General features: G+C 38.8%; 1 protein-coding gene across 21 annotated transcripts in view; it reads right to left on the minus strand.

Moving 5' to 3' along the window:
• The window catches only part of NEB (nebulin), a 244,262-nt gene that overhangs the window by 106,761 nt on the left and 119,937 nt on the right, over positions 1 to 17,564 (minus strand). For all 21 annotated transcript variants that reach the window (XM_054679823.2, XM_054679822.2, XM_063791165.1 and 18 more), the window contains 14 exons: positions 16,597 to 16,800; positions 15,626 to 15,730; positions 14,728 to 14,835; positions 12,698 to 13,009; positions 11,707 to 11,910; positions 10,725 to 10,829; positions 10,039 to 10,146; positions 8,592 to 8,903; positions 6,062 to 6,265; positions 5,091 to 5,195; positions 4,193 to 4,300; positions 2,163 to 2,474; positions 1,171 to 1,374; positions 188 to 292 (listed from right to left, as the gene is read on the minus strand). In XM_054679823.2, the coding sequence (XP_054535798.1) occupies positions 188 to 292; positions 1,171 to 1,374; positions 2,163 to 2,474; positions 4,193 to 4,300; positions 5,091 to 5,195; positions 6,062 to 6,265; positions 8,592 to 8,903; positions 10,039 to 10,146; positions 10,725 to 10,829; positions 11,707 to 11,910; positions 12,698 to 13,009; positions 14,728 to 14,835; positions 15,626 to 15,730; positions 16,597 to 16,800 (2,496 nt within the window). The remainder of the gene's footprint in view (positions 1 to 187; positions 293 to 1,170; positions 1,375 to 2,162; positions 2,475 to 4,192; positions 4,301 to 5,090; positions 5,196 to 6,061; positions 6,266 to 8,591; positions 8,904 to 10,038; positions 10,147 to 10,724; positions 10,830 to 11,706; positions 11,911 to 12,697; positions 13,010 to 14,727; positions 14,836 to 15,625; positions 15,731 to 16,596; positions 16,801 to 17,564) is intronic.

The raw sequence follows: 17,564 nt of genomic DNA on the forward strand, positions 1-17,564 counted from the left end.
ACAAACATTGAGATGTACATTATACAGACACACGCAGACCCACACAGCTACTTATCATTAACTTAAAGACTAGAAATAAAAGGAATGGGAAGAAAATGCCTTTTGCCAAACTCTCTTTGAGGTGTATAATAAAAGGTTTGGTTAGGCAGAGAGCACTCTGAAAAGCAAATGATGTGTGCTGTCTTACATTGCTGATCTGCAGAGCATTGATTTTGGATTGCAGCATCAGGGGAGTGTCAGCTGGCACGTTCACATTAGCCTTCTCTTTCTCCCAGGCATCGCGATACAATGGCTGCGAAAAATGAAAAAGGATGGAATGGTCAATTAGTAAATAAGTCAATTACCACATAAATAAAATTATAAAGTCATGAAACATATACTTGAATAAATGGATGATGAATAAAATTATAAGTGAATTTGATAATAAATTAAAACTAACATAAGTAAATTAAAATTTTTAAGTAAGATTAATGGGTAAATCTAATTTTATATTAAATAATAAGTAAAATGAAAAGTTCTTTTTGGATGTTCTCCGATATAAACATAGATTATACGTAGCATAAGCCACTGCACCTTGCCTCCTTTGCACTTTTATTTAAAAGGTGCCAATAGTGACTTCAATGAGAACACATTTATGTGTGATACAACATAATTTAAAATGAGTCAGAAATATGGTAGTAAAATTATTCTTTTCCATTTACTCACATCTAATTATCAGATGGGTAAGTCCACATTGCAGATAGCTCTGATAATTCCCATTGCTAAGCAGGACCTAGCTGTTTTTCGTCCAAATAACTACCATAATGTCTAACATTGAAGTTGTCCCTAGACTTCTCAACCTATTTCAAGCAATAAAGAAGTGGCAATTTTGTGATTATAGTACTAAGTGGTGGGCCTATATTATGGTCTGGATCTCCAAATGTGATCAAAGTGTGTATCAGGGTGTGTAGAACATGAAGATGCCCACCACATGTGCATTGACCAAACACTTATCAAAGCAAATGAAATCCAGAGGCTGCTAAGAGACTGACTACACAAAGATCCATCTGGATACATGCAAACGTGTTTCAGATCCTGACGCTGACACGAAGAGTCTAAAGTTCACGTTTAAAATTCTTCTGGATTCAGATTTCTTCCATTTGTCTGAAAACATCATCCACCTGGACTTACCTCACTGATCTGTACAGCATTGATCTTTGCCTGGATTACTTCCGGGGTGTCAACAATGCTGGTGAATTTGAGGGCCTCAGGCTTTATACGATACAGCCTTTCATTCAAGAGATTCTGGGCATTCTTCACTCTCATCACTTCCACAGAACCCTCTGGCAACCATCCAATACCCTTCAGCCATTCCAGGTCTGACTTGTACAAGTTCTACATGAAGGAGAGGAACACAGAGTGGGGAAGAGTCAAAGTTGCCCATAAGAGTTTGATGCTTGCAAACCACACATCACCTCTATTTAAATCAGTTAGGTGGCTAATCTCATAAAACTCAAGGATCAACATTAAATGTTAATATTGGGTGTTATCTCTCTGGCACACATGGGAGAAGTTTAGAGTATCCTGCAGGAATTGGAACAGGGCTCACAAGTGGCACTTGGTGGAATGGCAGCCAGCAATGGCACATAACTTTGTATGCTTGGATTAGTTTCTACACTCACCACCTGAAGTCTGCCTTTTATGTACCACTGGAAGTAACATCAGTAATAACATCAGTTGGATTTTAGGAGGTAAAGAACCTTAGATGTATGCATAATGAGAAAAAAATACTTACCTGTATCTATATCCACCCTGCCCCCCCATCTCTCTCTCTTTCTGTGTCAAGTAAACATGAAATCCAGCATTTCCTTATGCTTACATCTACTTATGAAATATGTATATGATTATGCAAAGGTAACGGCTCAGAGCAGCTGCAACTGAAATTTTCTACCTAATTACATAGAATAAGAGACTGATTTTCATCTTGGTAAATAAGGTCTTGCTACCATAAGAAGGAGTCCTCTATAAGATAGAAAATGTCTGGGGAAAACTCTGCTACCATGAATTGTACAGAATATGTTAGGTTCTATTAAGATTACCATTTAAATTATGCCTCTGGGGAATGCACTGGATTTAAACACACAAATACACATCTCCCCGGGGTCTGGTGATAATATACGCACATCGCTCTGCAGGTCGTAGGCTTTCTTGGCCTGGATCACATCGTTCTGATCTGGCAGACACGTCCACTGGTGCAGATAATTGCGATAATCAATGTCGCTAACCAGGACCTGGCATTTCTTGGCTTGAACAATTGACATCATGTCCAACGGTGTGTTGTGAATTCCTTTAGACTTCTCATAAGCTTTCTTATATTCTCTGTCACTCTGGATCTTGGCAGCATGTATAGCCCATACCGACTTGGGGTCATCTTGTAGGGTGCGGAAACCCATGTGGTGGCCCAGTTGCTTACGGTAACCTTCTTTGTATTTGTACTAAAGTAGTAAGAAATCACATTAAAAAGACATATGAAAATAATGTATTAAGAGGGGTTTTCTAATTTAAATGGTTTCAGTATGTTTTCTTAGCCTTGGTATAAATCGACTCAACATTGGCAGTCATTATATATTTCAGTTCACTTTAAAGAAATTAGATAATACGATTTTAGGTCATTTCAGAGAGGACATGAGTAAATCAGGAGGGAGATGGTATGGTGAACACGAGTAATGAAAACAATAGCTAACATTTACTAAGTAATTACTCTATGCCGGACACTATTATGACTACTTCTAATGTGTTGGGTAGATCCACATGAAACTACCATGTTTTTCGGTAAAAAATCATTGAGTGGTGGCAATTATGATCACAGTTCATCCTCACAATGTCTCTATGAGGTAGATACTATTATTAACATATATTCCAGATGGGGAAAACAAGGCACAGGTGATAATCTCCATCACCAAGTTTCCCTGACAAGTGCAACATTAGGTCAAATGATCTCCTAAGAGTACTGAAGGAACCTCAGGTAGGGAGAGGTCATATGTGTGTGGTTTTGGAAACAGATAAGAAAGATGCATGTTTCAAGGATGGAAAGCAAGGTTGTGGCTTGAATCAGAAGATAACAACAAAAGTTCTGTGGACAAGAGTTTCCATCTGATGAGTGTCTCAGGACTAGTGTAAGGTGGTTTCTGTTTCTTTCCTATGTTTGGACAACATAGGCAAGTTTGAACAAAGAGAGAGAAAACTGGGAATAAAGCAGATAACATGGACTAGCTATGGTTATTAGAGGCAAAAATGAAGAATAAGAAGGAGGAAACAACTGGCTACATGATAAAAATCAGAGAAGAACTCAGAGAAAGGGAACAAGGTGGCTTAAAGAGTTGGAGATGGGGGCAGGGTGCACCTGGTAGCATAATTATTTTATTATTTTTTTTGAGATGCAGTTTCAGTCTTGTTGCCCAGGCTGGAACGCAATGGCATGATCTCGGCTTACTGCATACCTCCACCTCCCGGGTTCAAGTGATTCTCCTGCCTCAGACTCCTGAGTAGCTGGGATTACAGGCTCCTGCCACCATGCCCAGCTAATTTTTTGTTTGTTTGTATTTTTAGTAGAGACGAGGTTTCACCACGTTGGCCAGGCTGGTCTCCAACTCCTGACCTCAGGTGATCCACCCACCTCAGCCTCCCAAAGTGCTGGGATTACAGGGGTGAGCCACCATGCCCGTCAGGTAGCATAATTATTTTGACCACTAGTAAGTTTTAAAATTAGAATTAAATGAACTTCCAAAGATTACTAAGAGTATTCTACATAAGCCTCCAGTATAAAATCTTGCATATAAATGTGATTTTAGTCTTAACTCTTATATGAAACTGTCATCTGTGATTTATATTTGTGGAGAATGTCAGAAATATTTTAGGGATAAAATGACATTGTATTGGGTCCTGAATTTTCCCAGGAATTTAATACAGACTCTTCATGATGTTTTGTTTCTACTTTGTAACAGCATCAAAGTAAATTTACACATATACCTCATCTATGCTAACTTTAATGTTTTCCATTCCATTTTAATATTTTCAAATACAGAAAGCTTCTAGCACAGGATGAGATGCAATTCTATGCACAGATTTTTTAAAAACACAAAATTCTTGAAAAATAGTCTCCCTGCTCGTTTTGTAGAAAAGAAAAACCACAAGAAAAGAGAAGGAAGCGTACCTCACTGGCAATTTCTCTGGAGGCCTTGGCGTGCTTGATTTCAATGGCATCTGCCCTTATGTCATAGCCTTTCTGCTTGGCGTCATTCCAGTCTTTTTGGTAGAGTTTCTATAGAGGGAAAATAAAGGTTTGTTTACAAGAATGGAAAAATAAGCAAATTTACTCAAATTTGTCATAATATAAATCATAAAGAATATGGTAATGTAGTCAATATAAGAAAAAAGCATTCATTTCTGGGTTCTTTTGGTTGCTGGATATTTCCTTTGTGGTGTACAGGATACTTCTGGTTAAAATTTTAAAGCTAAACATCAAACTCTATTAATGTTTGAATATTCGCATCCATCACAATATGGTATGCATTTGAAAATATCCCACTACAAGTACATGGAACCTAAGGATCAATGGGGAAGCCAGAGAATCTTTATCAAGATATCAGGTAAGATCTGATAAGATTTTTCTCCCCCTAATTTTGTCCTTTGACTTTTCAGAAGTTTCTGCTAAAGGGTTGTGACATAGATATCATACATAGCCCGTCATTTGGATGTAATTAAAAATGGTCTTTTGTCTTTCTTATGGCCTTGAAATGTCAAATGAAAAAGTCCTGGATCAATAAGAAAAACCTAAGATGATAACAGAGACTGTTAAGAGTGAAGGAGGACACCAAAAGGATTCAGGTGTCCCATATCCTGCAGTCTAGGCACCCACCGATGTATCCAAGCACACATTTAAAAGAGAGAAACTCCATTCATATCGCATTGGGACTGGTAGCTAAAGAGAAAATGTCTAGCACCAAAAGCCACAAACATTGCAAGGTAGGTAATTTGTCGCTATAACACTCTCCATGAGCAGATAGATATTGCCCATAAAGGCTTTTACACTTCATGTTCGTGCCACTTACATTGCTGATTTGCAAGGCATTGATGTGGGCCTGCAGCATCTCCGGAGTATCAGAAGGAATGGTGATGTTGCTTTTATCTTTATTCCAGGCTTCTTGATACAGTTTCTGTGGAGAGAAGGGAAATAGGGCATCAATATCTGAAACATTAAGCCTTAGCTAATGTTTGGCTAATAGTTAACTAATGTAAGCCTTAGCTAACTACTCAATCTGGAAAAATGTTTTTACATATGTTTATAATGGTTAACTTTATGTGTCAGCTTGGCTGGGGCATGGTACCCAGATATTTAGTCAAACATTATTTTAGGTGTTTCTGTGAAAGTATTGTTAAAATGAAGTTAACATTTAAATCAGTAGATTCCAAGTAAAGGAGACTACCCTTCATGATGTGAGTGAGCCTTATCTAATTAGTTGAAGACCTTGATAGAAAAGACAAACCTCCCCAGTAAAAAGGAATTCTGCCAGCAGATGGCCTTTGGGTTTGAATTGCAACACATCCCTCAGTCTCTAGCCGGCTGGCCTACCCTGCAGACTTTGGACTTGCCAGCCTGCATGATCTCAGGAGCCAATTTCTTAAAGTCTCTCTCTTCTGTGTGTGTGTACAAACACACAAACACAAACACACACACACACACACAGCCCCTATTGGTTCTGTTTCTCTAGAGAATCTGGACTAATACAATGTTATGTTATTATGTAGCATGACACTACATGTCTTAGTATTTAATATGAGGTCAACAAATATTTGTGTTCCTGAGTTGCCAGGGAGTGACATTTTCATTGCAGTGCTTCAAAGTGTGTATGTGTGGTAGAAGAAAGGCATGTTGGTGTTTGTCAGAGTTCTATTTTCAGTGTATCTGCACTAGTGAAGACATTTTTAGAGTTGCTCCTCTCACCAAAATTCTTTGAAGAAGTCCAGTCTACGGGCTCAGTTTGGGTGGTATCTTTGGAAAAGATAGTAGGATGGTTCTTACCTCACTTATTTGCAGAGAATTGGCTTTTGCCAAGACAACTTCTGGAGTGTCGACAATGCTGGTGAATGACAAAGCTTCTGGACGTGTCCTATAGAGTCTTTCATTCACGAGGTCTTGAGCAACCTTCACTCTGTTCATTTCCACTGAGCCTTCTGGCATCCAGCCGATGCCACGCAGCCACTCCAGGTCTGCCTTATACACACTCTATAAAGAAGATGTCAGACAAAAATACCATTTCTGACCAACATGGTGAAACCCCATCTCTACTAAAAATACAAAAATTAGCCGGGCATGGTGGCACATGCCTGTAATCCCAGCTACTTGGGAGGCTGAGGCGGGAGAATCGCTTGAACCCGGGAGGCAGAGCTTGCAGTGAGCCGAGACTGTGCCATTGCACTCCAGCCTGGGCAACAAGAACAAACCTCCGTCTCACAAAAAAAAAAAAAAAAAAAAAAAAAAGGTAAATGTCAACATTTAATGAAAAAATAGGCAAAGATTGTATGAGAAGCAAGGTGCAGGCCTTCAGCACTGAAACTCTGAGTACATGCAACGGCAAAGCAAAAATAAAACATGAAAGTACATCATTGTGACACTGGAAATCCCTTTTGTGATCATAAGTTAAAGTCGTGAGTGCTAACATTTTAAAAAAATTTTTTTAAGGGATGGAGTGCAATTGGAGATTGCACTCCAGCCTGGGCAACAAGAGTGAAACTCCATTTCAAAAAAAAGAAAAAAAAAAAGGAAAAAACATTTCAAGAGTTAGACACACAAATCTTTAGCTGAAAAATAAAGCACATGGGTTGAAGGGATAGGTGCAGGAGATTGTACTTCTAAAAAAGTGAGACCTGAGATCTCACATGATTCAGGGATTTTAATATTGATCACAGAAGTCATTTGTAAAAACATAATTATTTATACTAGCCATGAATAATAATATGTATAGTAATAAAGCTGAATTCCATGATATAATTGATACTTCAAAAAATTTTATAGTTGAAAATTTTTAAAGGAAAATTTTGCTGAATTGGATTCCATTTTAATCCTGTGATAATTGACCCAAGGAAATGCTGTTTAGTGTTTTGGATCTAGCATAATAGCAGCAATTATTTTAAAAACATTCAGATGATTTTTATTTGTCTGAAAATGTATTTGTCTGAAAAGTGCTGGGATTACAGGTGTGAGCCACCGCGCCCAGCCTATGTCATGTTCTTTCTTCTTCTTTATTCACCATGGTATCTTTAGTGCTTAGCACAATGCCTGGCACATGGTGTGTTTAATAAGTATTTTTAAAAGGATGATTAAGAATTTGATCACTAGTTCCACAGTTTTGGTCTCCAGAAACTGTCTTAAATCTACCACTTGGCAATGCATTTTAAGTGATGAGCATGCTTTCCTGTAATGAACTCATTCATTACAAAAAGGTATCTCTGGAAGCTTAAGGGAACCAAGATCAGATAATTTTTAAGTTATCCATTCTATACAGGAAATAAATAACCTTCTGGAATCCATCATTTCTAAAAGTCTGAAGGGCAGAAAATACGAGTAAATCTAAAAATGCCTTAGGTGAGTTAATGAAAGACCACATTGTGAAGAACATCAAGTTAAAGAAAACAAGTGGTCTGGAGCGTGCTGCTAACTTTTCAAATTAAGTTTGAGGAAGATGGTCCTGCCCTTCTTTGGTTCATAGCTGAAGGACCATGGACATTCTTCTGTTTAAGAAACTGCCCCAGCACTTTGGGAGGCCGAGGCAGGTGGATCACCTGAGGTCAGGGGTTTGAGACCAGCCTGGCCAACATGATGAAACCCTGCCTCTACTAAAAAAATAAAAAAATCAGCCGACTGTGGTGGCATGTGCTTGTAATCCCAGCTACTTGGGAGGCTGAGGCAGAAGAATCGCTTGAACCCGGGAGGCAGAGGTTGCCGTGAGCTGAGAGTCCAGCCTGGGCCACAGGGCCAGACTAAGGAAGGAAGGAAGGAACAAAGAAACGAACTGCAAGGCTGGGCGCGGTGGCTCACATCTATAATCCCAGAACTTTGGGAGGCTGAGACAAGTGGATCACCTGAGGCCAGGAGTTCAAGACCAGCCTGGCCAAGATGGCGAAAACCTGCCTCTAATAAAAATACAAAAATTAGCCAGGTGTGGTGCACATGCCTGTAATCCCAGCTACTTGGGAGGCTGATGCAGGAACATCGCTTGAACCTGGGAGGCGGAGGTTGCAGTGGGCTGAGATTGCACCACTGCACTCCAGCCTGGGTGACAGAGCAAGACTCTCCGTCTCAAAAAAAAAAAAAAAAAGAAAGAAAGAAACTGGAAACACTGTACACATTAACAAATCTATAGGAAAATTCTGGTAGCAACTTTAACAATGAAAACTTTCTGAAGAAACCTGGCTGTAGGTAGGCAATTAATAATTCTGATAAAATAATAATAAAGTGGAGTGCCTACGTACAGAGAGTTGTGTTTTCAGAGCATTGGAAGGGGCCATCAGGCAAAGCAATGGGGGACTTGTTTCCTGGGGGACACACTTACGTCGCTCTGTAGGTTGTAGGCTTTCCTGGCTTGGATCACATCATTCTGGTCGGGAAAGCAAGACCAGTGGTGCAGGTAATGGCGATAGTCCACATCACTTGCCAGTGCCTGACCTTCTTTGGCAGCGCTGATGGACACCATGTCCACAGGGATGGAGATCTTGGCTTTGTGGTCGTTGTAGGCCTTTTTGTACAGCCTGTCATTCTGCATCTTCAACACATTTGCTGCCCAAACCAGTTTAGGGTCTTCCTTGGCACTGCGACAGCCAATGTAATGGCCTTTCTGTTTCTCATAAGCAGTTTTGTACAGATACTGGTAGATGTGAACAGAAAATAGAAGAGTAATTTTTCCAAACCCACTTTTTCTAGAGAGCCTACTCAAACTAACTCCATCTCCCTTAGTTTACCTTTTTTGGGGGGGTCGGGGAATACTGTTTTTATTTAAATTCAAGCCATAAGTTTTGATACATTGGTTTGTCTTCTGTGTCTACATGCATGAAAACATTGAGAGCATCTCTTAGGCAAGAACTGTGTTGCTGGATTATCTCCCAATATAGCCTGGTCACCTTCAGATGTTTTGTCACACACAAGTACCAATTGTACTTCTTATTACTTTAAATCAAATTAATTCTTTGTTGAAATATTTTTTTTGTTTCGTTTTTTGTTTGTCTGTTTTAAGACGGAGTCTCCCTCGGTTCCCCAGGCTGGAGTGCAGTGGCGTGATCTCGGCTCACTTCCAATCTCCACCTCCCAGGTTCAAGCAATTCTCCTGCCTCAGCCTCCCCAGTAGCTGAGATTACAGGCATCCGCCACCACACCTGGCTAATTTTTGTATTTTTAGTAGAGACAGGGTTTCACCGTGTTGGCCAGGCTGGTCTCGAACTCCTGACCTCAAGTGATAAACCTGCCTTGGCCTCCCAAAGTGCTGGGATTACAGGCATGAGCCACCGTGCCTGGCCTGAAATAATTTTTAATTATAAACATTTTAAAATTTTATTTAAAAATGTATAACCCTATCTCAATAGAAAAAGAAAATATTTTTCTAGCACACATTAAAACAACCATATAACTATTTTAAAAAAATACTTGTGCATGTACTACATAAAATTATTATAGGAACCACCGGTAGTATACATGCCACACTTTGAGTAACAACAGAATTCTTTATACTATGAAATTAAATCTCTTTAAGTACTTGTAAATTAAGTGATACTGTGAAGATATTGAAAAGAAATCAAAATCTGTGCTTAAACGCAAGAGTTGCAGAACCAGACATAGAAGCAAAAGGATCCTCAAATTGTAATTCCTATTCTTTAATTTAGGATTTACAAATATACTAATAACAATGACCCAATTCCATTTAAATATAATTCAAAGGGCATTAAGTTAAACTCCCTCTATTTCTACTAGTTAGTGTTTGTTCCGGTTGGGCAAGGAGGAGCTCTTACATCACTGGCAATATCCCTGGAAGCCTTGGCATGCTGGATCCCAATGGCATCTGCTCGCAGGTCGTAACCAGTCATCTTGACATCTTCCCAAGCTTGCTGATAGCGTTTCTGCAAACAGAGAGTGCAATGTCACAGTCAGTCTGAAGAGGGAGCTACTGAGTCAGCATTACTGATGTATTTAAAAATAGATATTTACAGTTACACTGAACATTAATGTCTCCTTAAGATTTATGAAAGAGTCTGGTTTCATATTGAGCTTGAATTCCAGTAGATTTTTAATGACATTTAGTAAATCTCTCTCCCAATAATTATTTTTTGAAGAAGGAAACTTAGGAGATAATAAATCATGTAAAAATCAGAAAAAAACATATTGCTTGGCTTTTACAAGGAAAAAGCAATGATGGATGGCCCACTAAAACCTGAGAACTAGGTATTACTCTACGTGTATCTATAAGTTTTATGTTGTGTTTTTGGAGAAACCATTCAATTTTTCCTTCCAACAAACATTGAGATGTACATTATACAGACACACGCAGACCCACACAGCTACTTATCATTAACTTAAAGACTAGAAATAAAAGGAATGGGAAGAAAATGCCTTTTGCCAAACTCTCTTTGGGGTGTATAATAAAAGGTTTGGTTAGGCAGAGAGCACTCTGAAAAGCAAATGATGTGTGCTGTCTTACATTGCTGATCTGCAGAGCATTGATTTTGGATTGCAGCATCAGGGGAGTGTCAGCTGGCACGTTCACATTAGCCTTCTCTTTCTCCCAGGCATCGCGATACAATGGCTGGGAAAAATGAAAAAGGATGGAATGGTCAATTAGTAAATAAGTCAATTACCACATAAATAAAATTATAAAGTCATGAAACATATACTTGAATAAATGGATATGAATAAAATTATAAGTGAATTTGATAATAAATTAAAACTAACATAAGTAAATTAAAATTTTTAAGTAAGATTAATAGGTAAATCTAATTTTATATTAAATAATAAGCAAAATGAAAAGTTCTTTTTGGATGTTCTCCGATATAAACGTAGATTATACATAGCATAAGCCACTGCACCTTGCCTCCTTTGCACTTTTATTTAAAAGGTGCCAATAGTGACTTCAATAAGAACACATTTATGTGTGGTACAACATAATTTAAAATGAGTCAGAAATATGGTAGTAAAATTATTCTTTTCCATTTACTCACATCTAATTATCAGATGGGTAAGTCCACATTGCAGATAGCTCTGATAATTCCCATTGCTAAGCAGGACCTAGCTGTTTTTCGTCCAAATAACTACCATAATGTCTAACATTGAAGTTGTCCCTAGACTTCTCAACCTATTTCAAGCAATAAAGAAGTGGCAATTTTGTGATTATAGTACTAAGTGGTGGGCCTATATTATGGTCTGGATCTCCAAATGTGATCAAAGTGTGTATCAGGGTGTGTAGAACATGAAGATGCCCACCACATGTGCATTGACCAAACACTTATCAAAGCAAATGAAATCCAGAGGCTGCTAAGAGACTGACTACACAAAGATCCATCTGGATACATGCAAACATGTTTCAGATCCTGACACTGACATGAAGAGTCTAAAGTTCACGTTTAAAATTCTTCTGGATTCAGATTTCTTCCATTTGTCTGAAAACATCATCCACCTGGACTTACCTCACTGATCTGTACAGCATTGATCTTTGCCTGGATTACTTCCGGGGTGTCAACAATGCTGGTGAATTTGAGGGCCTCAGGCTTTATACGATACAGCCTTTCATTCAAGAGATTCTGGGCATTCTTCACTCTCATCACTTCCACAGAACCCTCTGGCAACCATCCAATACCCTTCAGCCATTCCAGGTCTGACTTGTACAAGTTCTACATGAAGGAGAGGAACACAGAGTGGGGAAGAGTCAAAGTTGCCCATAAGAGTTTGATGCTTGCAAACCACACATCACCTCTATTTAAATCAGTTAGGTGGCTAATCTCATAAAACTCAAGGATCAACATTAAATGTTAATATTGGGTGTTATCTCTCTGGCACACATGGGAGAAGTTTAGAGTATCCTGCAGGAATTGGAACAGGGCTCACAAGTGGCACTTGGTGGAATGGCAGCCAGCAATGGCACATAACTTTGTATGCTTGGATTAGTTTCTACACTCACCACCTGAAGTCTGCCTTTTATGTACCATTGGAAGTAACATCAGTAATAACATCAGTTGGATTTTAGGAGGTAAAGAACCTTAGATGTATGCATAATGAGAAAAAAATACATACCTGTATCTATATCCACCCTGCCCCCCATCTCTCTCTCTTTCTGTGTCAAGTAAACATGAAATCCAGCATTTCCTTATGCTTACATCTACTTATGAAATATGTATATGATTATGCAAAGGTAACGGCTCAGAGCAGCTGCAACTGAAATTTTCTACCTAATTACATAGAATAAGAGACTGATTTTCATCTTGGTAAATAAGGTCTTGCTACCATAAGAAGGAGTCCTCTATAAGATAGAAAATGTCTGGGGAAAACTCTGCTACCATGAATTGTACAGAATATGTTAGGTTCTATTAAGATTACCATTTAAATTATGCCTCTGGGGAATGCACTGGATTTAAACACACAAATACACATCTCCCCGGGGTCTGGTGATAATATACGCACATCGCTCTGCAGGTCGTAGGCTTTCTTGGCCTGGATCACATCGTTCTGATCTGGCAGACACGTCCACTGGTGCAGATAATTGCGATAATCAATGTCGCTAACCAGGACCTGGCATTTCTTGGCTTGAACAATTGACATCATGTCCAACGGTGTGTTGTGAATTCCTTTAGACTTCTCATAAGCTTTCTTATATTCTCTGTCACTCTGGATCTTGGCAGCATGTATAGCCCATACCGACTTGGGGTCATCTTGTAGGGTGCGGAAACCCATGTGGTGGCCCAGTTGCTTACGGTAACCTTCTTTGTATTTGTACTAAAGTAGTAAGAAATCATATTAAAAAGACATATGAAAATAATGTATTAAGAGGGGTTTTCTAATTTAAATGATTTCAGTATGTTTTCTTAGCCTTGGTATAAATCGGCTCAACATTGGCAGTCATTATATATTTCAGTTCACTTTAAAGAAATTAGATAATACGATTTTAGGTCATTTCAGAGAGGACATGAGTAAATCAGGAGGGAGATGGTATGGTGAACACGAGTAATGAAAACAATAGCTAACATTTACTAAGTAATTACTCTATGCCGGACACTATTATGACTACTTCTAATGTGTTGGGTAGATCCACATGAAACTACCATGTTTTTCGGTAAAAAATCATTGACTGGTGGCAATTATGATCACAGTTCATCCTCACAATATCTCTATGAGGTAGATACTATTATTAACATATATTCCAGATGGGGAAAACAAGGCACATGTGATCATCTCCATCACCAAGTTTCCCTGACAAGTGCAACATTAGGCCAAATGATCTCCTAAGAGTACTGAAGGAACCTCAGGTAGGGAGAGGTCATATGTGTGTGGTTTTGGAAACAGATAAGAAAGATGCATGTTTCAAGGATGGAAAGCAAGGTTGTGGCTTGAATCAGAAGATAACAACAAAAGTTCTGTGGACAAGAGTTTCCATCTGATGAGTGTCTCAGGACTAGTGTAAGGTGGTTTCTGTTTCTTTCCTATGTTTGGACAACATAGGCAAGTTTGAACAAAGAGAGAGGAAACTGGGAATAAAGCAGATAACGTGGACTAGCTATAGTTATTAGAGGCAAAAATGAAGAATAAGAAGGAGGAAACAACTGGCTACATGATAAAAATCAGAGAAGAACTCAGAGAAAGGGAACAAGGTGGCTTAAAGAGTTGGAGATGGGGGCAGGGTGCACCTGGTAGCATAATTATTTTATTATTTTTTTTGAGATGCAGTTTCAGTCTTGTTGCCCAGGCTGGAACGCAATGGCATGATCTTGGCTTACTGCATACCTCCACCTCCCAGGTTCAAGTGATTCTCCTGCCTCAGACTCCTGAGTAGCTGGGATTACAGGCTCCTGCCACCATGCCCAGCTAATTTTTTGTTTGTTTGTATTTTTAGTAGAGACGAGGTTTCACCATGTTGGCCAGGCTGGTCTCCAACTCCTGACCTCAGGTGATCCACCCAACTCAGCCTCCCAAAGTGCTGGGATTACAGGGGTGAGCCACCATGCCCGTCAGGTAGCATAATTATTTTGACCACTAGTAAGTTTTAAAATTAGAATTAAATGAACTTCCAAAGATTACTAAGAGTATTCTACATAAGCCTCCAGTATAAAATCTTGCATATAAATGTGATTTTAGTCTTAACTCTTATATGAAACTGTCATCTGTGATTTATATTTGTGGAGAATGTCAGAAATATTTTAGGGATAAAATGACATTGTATTGGGTCCTGAATTTTCCCAGGAGTTTAATACAGACTCTTCATGATGTTTTGTTTCTACTTTGTAACAGCATCAAAGTAAATTTACACATATACCTCATCTATGCTAACTTTAATGTTTTCCATTCCATTTTAATATTTTCAAATACAGAAAGCTTCTAGCACAGGATGAGATGCAATTCTATGCACAGATTTTTTAAAAACACAAAATTCTTGAAAAATAGTCTCCCTGCTCGTTTTGTAGAAAAGAAAAACCACAAGAAAAGAGAAGGAAGCGTACCTCACTGGCAATTTCTCTGGAGGCCTTGGCGTGCTTGATTTCAATGGCATCTGCCCTTATGTCATAGCCTTTCTGCTTGGCGTCATTCCAGTCTTTTTGGTAGAGTTTCTATAGAGGGAAAATAAAGGTTTGTTTACAAGAATGGAAAAATAAGCAAATTTACTCAAATTTGTCATAATATAAATCATAAGCAATAACGTAATGTAGTCGCTATAAGAAAAAAGCATTCATTTCTGGGTTCTTTTGGTTGCTGGATATTTCCTTTGTGGTGTACAGGATACTTCTGGTTAAAATTTTAAAGCTAAACATCAAACTCTATTAATGTTTGAATATTCGCATCCATCACAATATGGTATGCATTTGAAAATATCCCACTACAAGTACATGGAACCTAAGGATCAATGGGGAAGCCAGAGAATCTTTATCAAGATATCAGGTAAGATCTGATAAGATTTTTCTCCCCCTAATTTTGTCCTTTGACTTTTCAGAAGTTTCTGCTAAAGAGTTGTGACATAGATATCATACATAGCCCGCCATCTGGATGTAAATAAAAATGGTCTTTTGTCTTTCTTATGGCCTTGAAATGTCAAATGAAAAAGTCCTGGATCAATAAGAAAAACCTAAGATGATAACAGAGACTGTTAAGAGTGAAGGAGGACACCAAAAGGATTCAGGTGTCCCATATCCTGCAGTCTAGGCACCCACCGATGTATCCAAGCACACATTTAAAAGAGAGAAACTCCATTCATATCGCATTGGGACTGGTAGCTAAAGAGAAAATGTCTAGCACCAAAAGCCACAAACATTGCAAGGTAGGTAATTTGTCGCTACAACACTCTCCATGAGCAGATAGATATTGCCCATAAAGGCTTTTACACTTCATGTTCGTGCCACTTACATTGCTGATTTGCAAGGCATTGATGTGGGCCTGCAGCATCTCCGGAGTATCAGAAGGAATGGTGATGTTGCTTTTATCTTTATTCCAGGCTTCTTGATACAGTTTCTGTGGAGAGAAGGGAAATAGGGCATCAATATCTGAAACATTAAGCCTTAGCTAATGTTTGGCTAATAGTTAACTAATGTAAGCCTTAGCTAACTACTCAATCTGGAAAAATGTTTTTACATATGTTTATAATGGTTAACTTTATGTGTCAGCTTGGCTGGGGCATGGTACCCAGATATTTAGTCAAACATTATTTTAGGTGTTTCTGTGAAAGTATTGTTAAAATGAAGTTAACATTTAAATCAGTAGATTCCAAGTAAAGGAGACTACCCTTCATGATGTGAGTGAGCCTTATCTAATTAGTTGAAGACCTTGATAGAAAAGACAAACCTCCCCAGTAAAAAGGAATTCTGCCAGCAGATGGCCTTTGGGTTTGAATTGCAACACATCCCTCAGTCTCTAGCCGGCTGGCCTACCCTGCAGACTTTGGACTTGCCAGCCTGCATGATCTCAGGAGCCAATTTCTTAAAGTCTCTCTCTTCTGTGTGTGTGTACAAACACACAAACACAAACACACACACACACACACAGCCCCTATTGGTTCTGTTTCTCTAGAGAATCTGGACTAATACAATGTTATGTTATTATGTAGCATGACACTACATGTCTTAGTATTTAATATGAGGTCAACAAATATTTGTGTTCCTGAGTTGCCAGGGAGTGACATTTTCATTGCAGTGCTTCAAAGTGTGTATGTGTGGTAGAAGAAAGGCATGTTGGTGTTTGTCAGAGTTCTATTTTCAGTGTATCTGCACTAGTGAAGACATTTTTAGAGTTGCTCCTCTCACCAAAATTCTTTGAAGAAGTCCAGTCTACGGGCTCAGTTTGGGTGGTATCTTTGGAAAAGATAGTAGGATGGTTCTTACCTCACTTATTTGCAGAGAATTGGCTTTTGCCAAGACAACTTCTGGAGTGTCGACAATGCTGGTGAATGACAAAGCTTCTGGACGTGTCCTATAGAGTCTTTCATTCACGAGGTCTTGAGCAACCTTCACTCTGTTCATTTCCACTGAGCCTTCTGGCATCCAGCCGATGCCACGCAGCCACTCCAGGTCTGCCTTATACACACTCTATAAAGAAGATGTCAGACAAAAATACCATTTCTGACCAACATGGTGAAACCCCATCTCTACTAAAAATACAAAAATTAGCCGGGCATGGTGGCGCATGCCTGTAATCCCAGCTACTTGGAAGGCTGAGGCGGGAGAATCGCTTGAACCCGGGAGGCAGAGCTTGCAGTGAGCCGAGACTGTGCCATTGCACTCCAGCCTGGGCAACAAGAACAAACCTCCGTCTCACAAAAAAAAAAAAAAAAAAAAAAAAAAAAAAGGTAAATGTCAACATTTAATGAAAAAATAGGCAAAGATTGTATGAAAAGCAAGGTGCAGGCCTTCAGCACTGAAACTCTGAGTACATGCAACGGCAAAGCAAAAATAAAACATGAAAGTACATCATTGTGACACTGGAAATCCCTTTTGTGATCATAAGTTAAAGTCGTGAGTGCTAACATTTAAAAAAATTTTTTTAAGGGATGGAGTGCAATTGGAGATTGCACTCCAGCCTGGGCAACGAGAGTGAAACTCCGTTTCAGAATAAAAGAAAAAAAAAGGAAAAAACATTTCAAGTGTTAGACATACAAATCCTTAGCTGAAAAATAAAGCACATGGGGTTGATGGGATAAGTGCAGGAGATTGTACTTCCAAAAAAGCAAGACCTGAGATCTCACATGATTCAGGGTTTTTAATATTGATCACAGAAGTCATTTGTAAAAACATAATTATTTATACTGGCCATGAATAATAATATATATAGTAATAAAGCTGAATTCCATAAT

Source organism: Pan troglodytes, chromosome 13 (assembly GCF_028858775.2).
Source record: "Pan troglodytes isolate AG18354 chromosome 13, NHGRI_mPanTro3-v2.0_pri, whole genome shotgun sequence".
Classification (NCBI taxonomy): Eukaryota; Metazoa; Chordata; class Mammalia; order Primates; family Hominidae; genus Pan; species Pan troglodytes.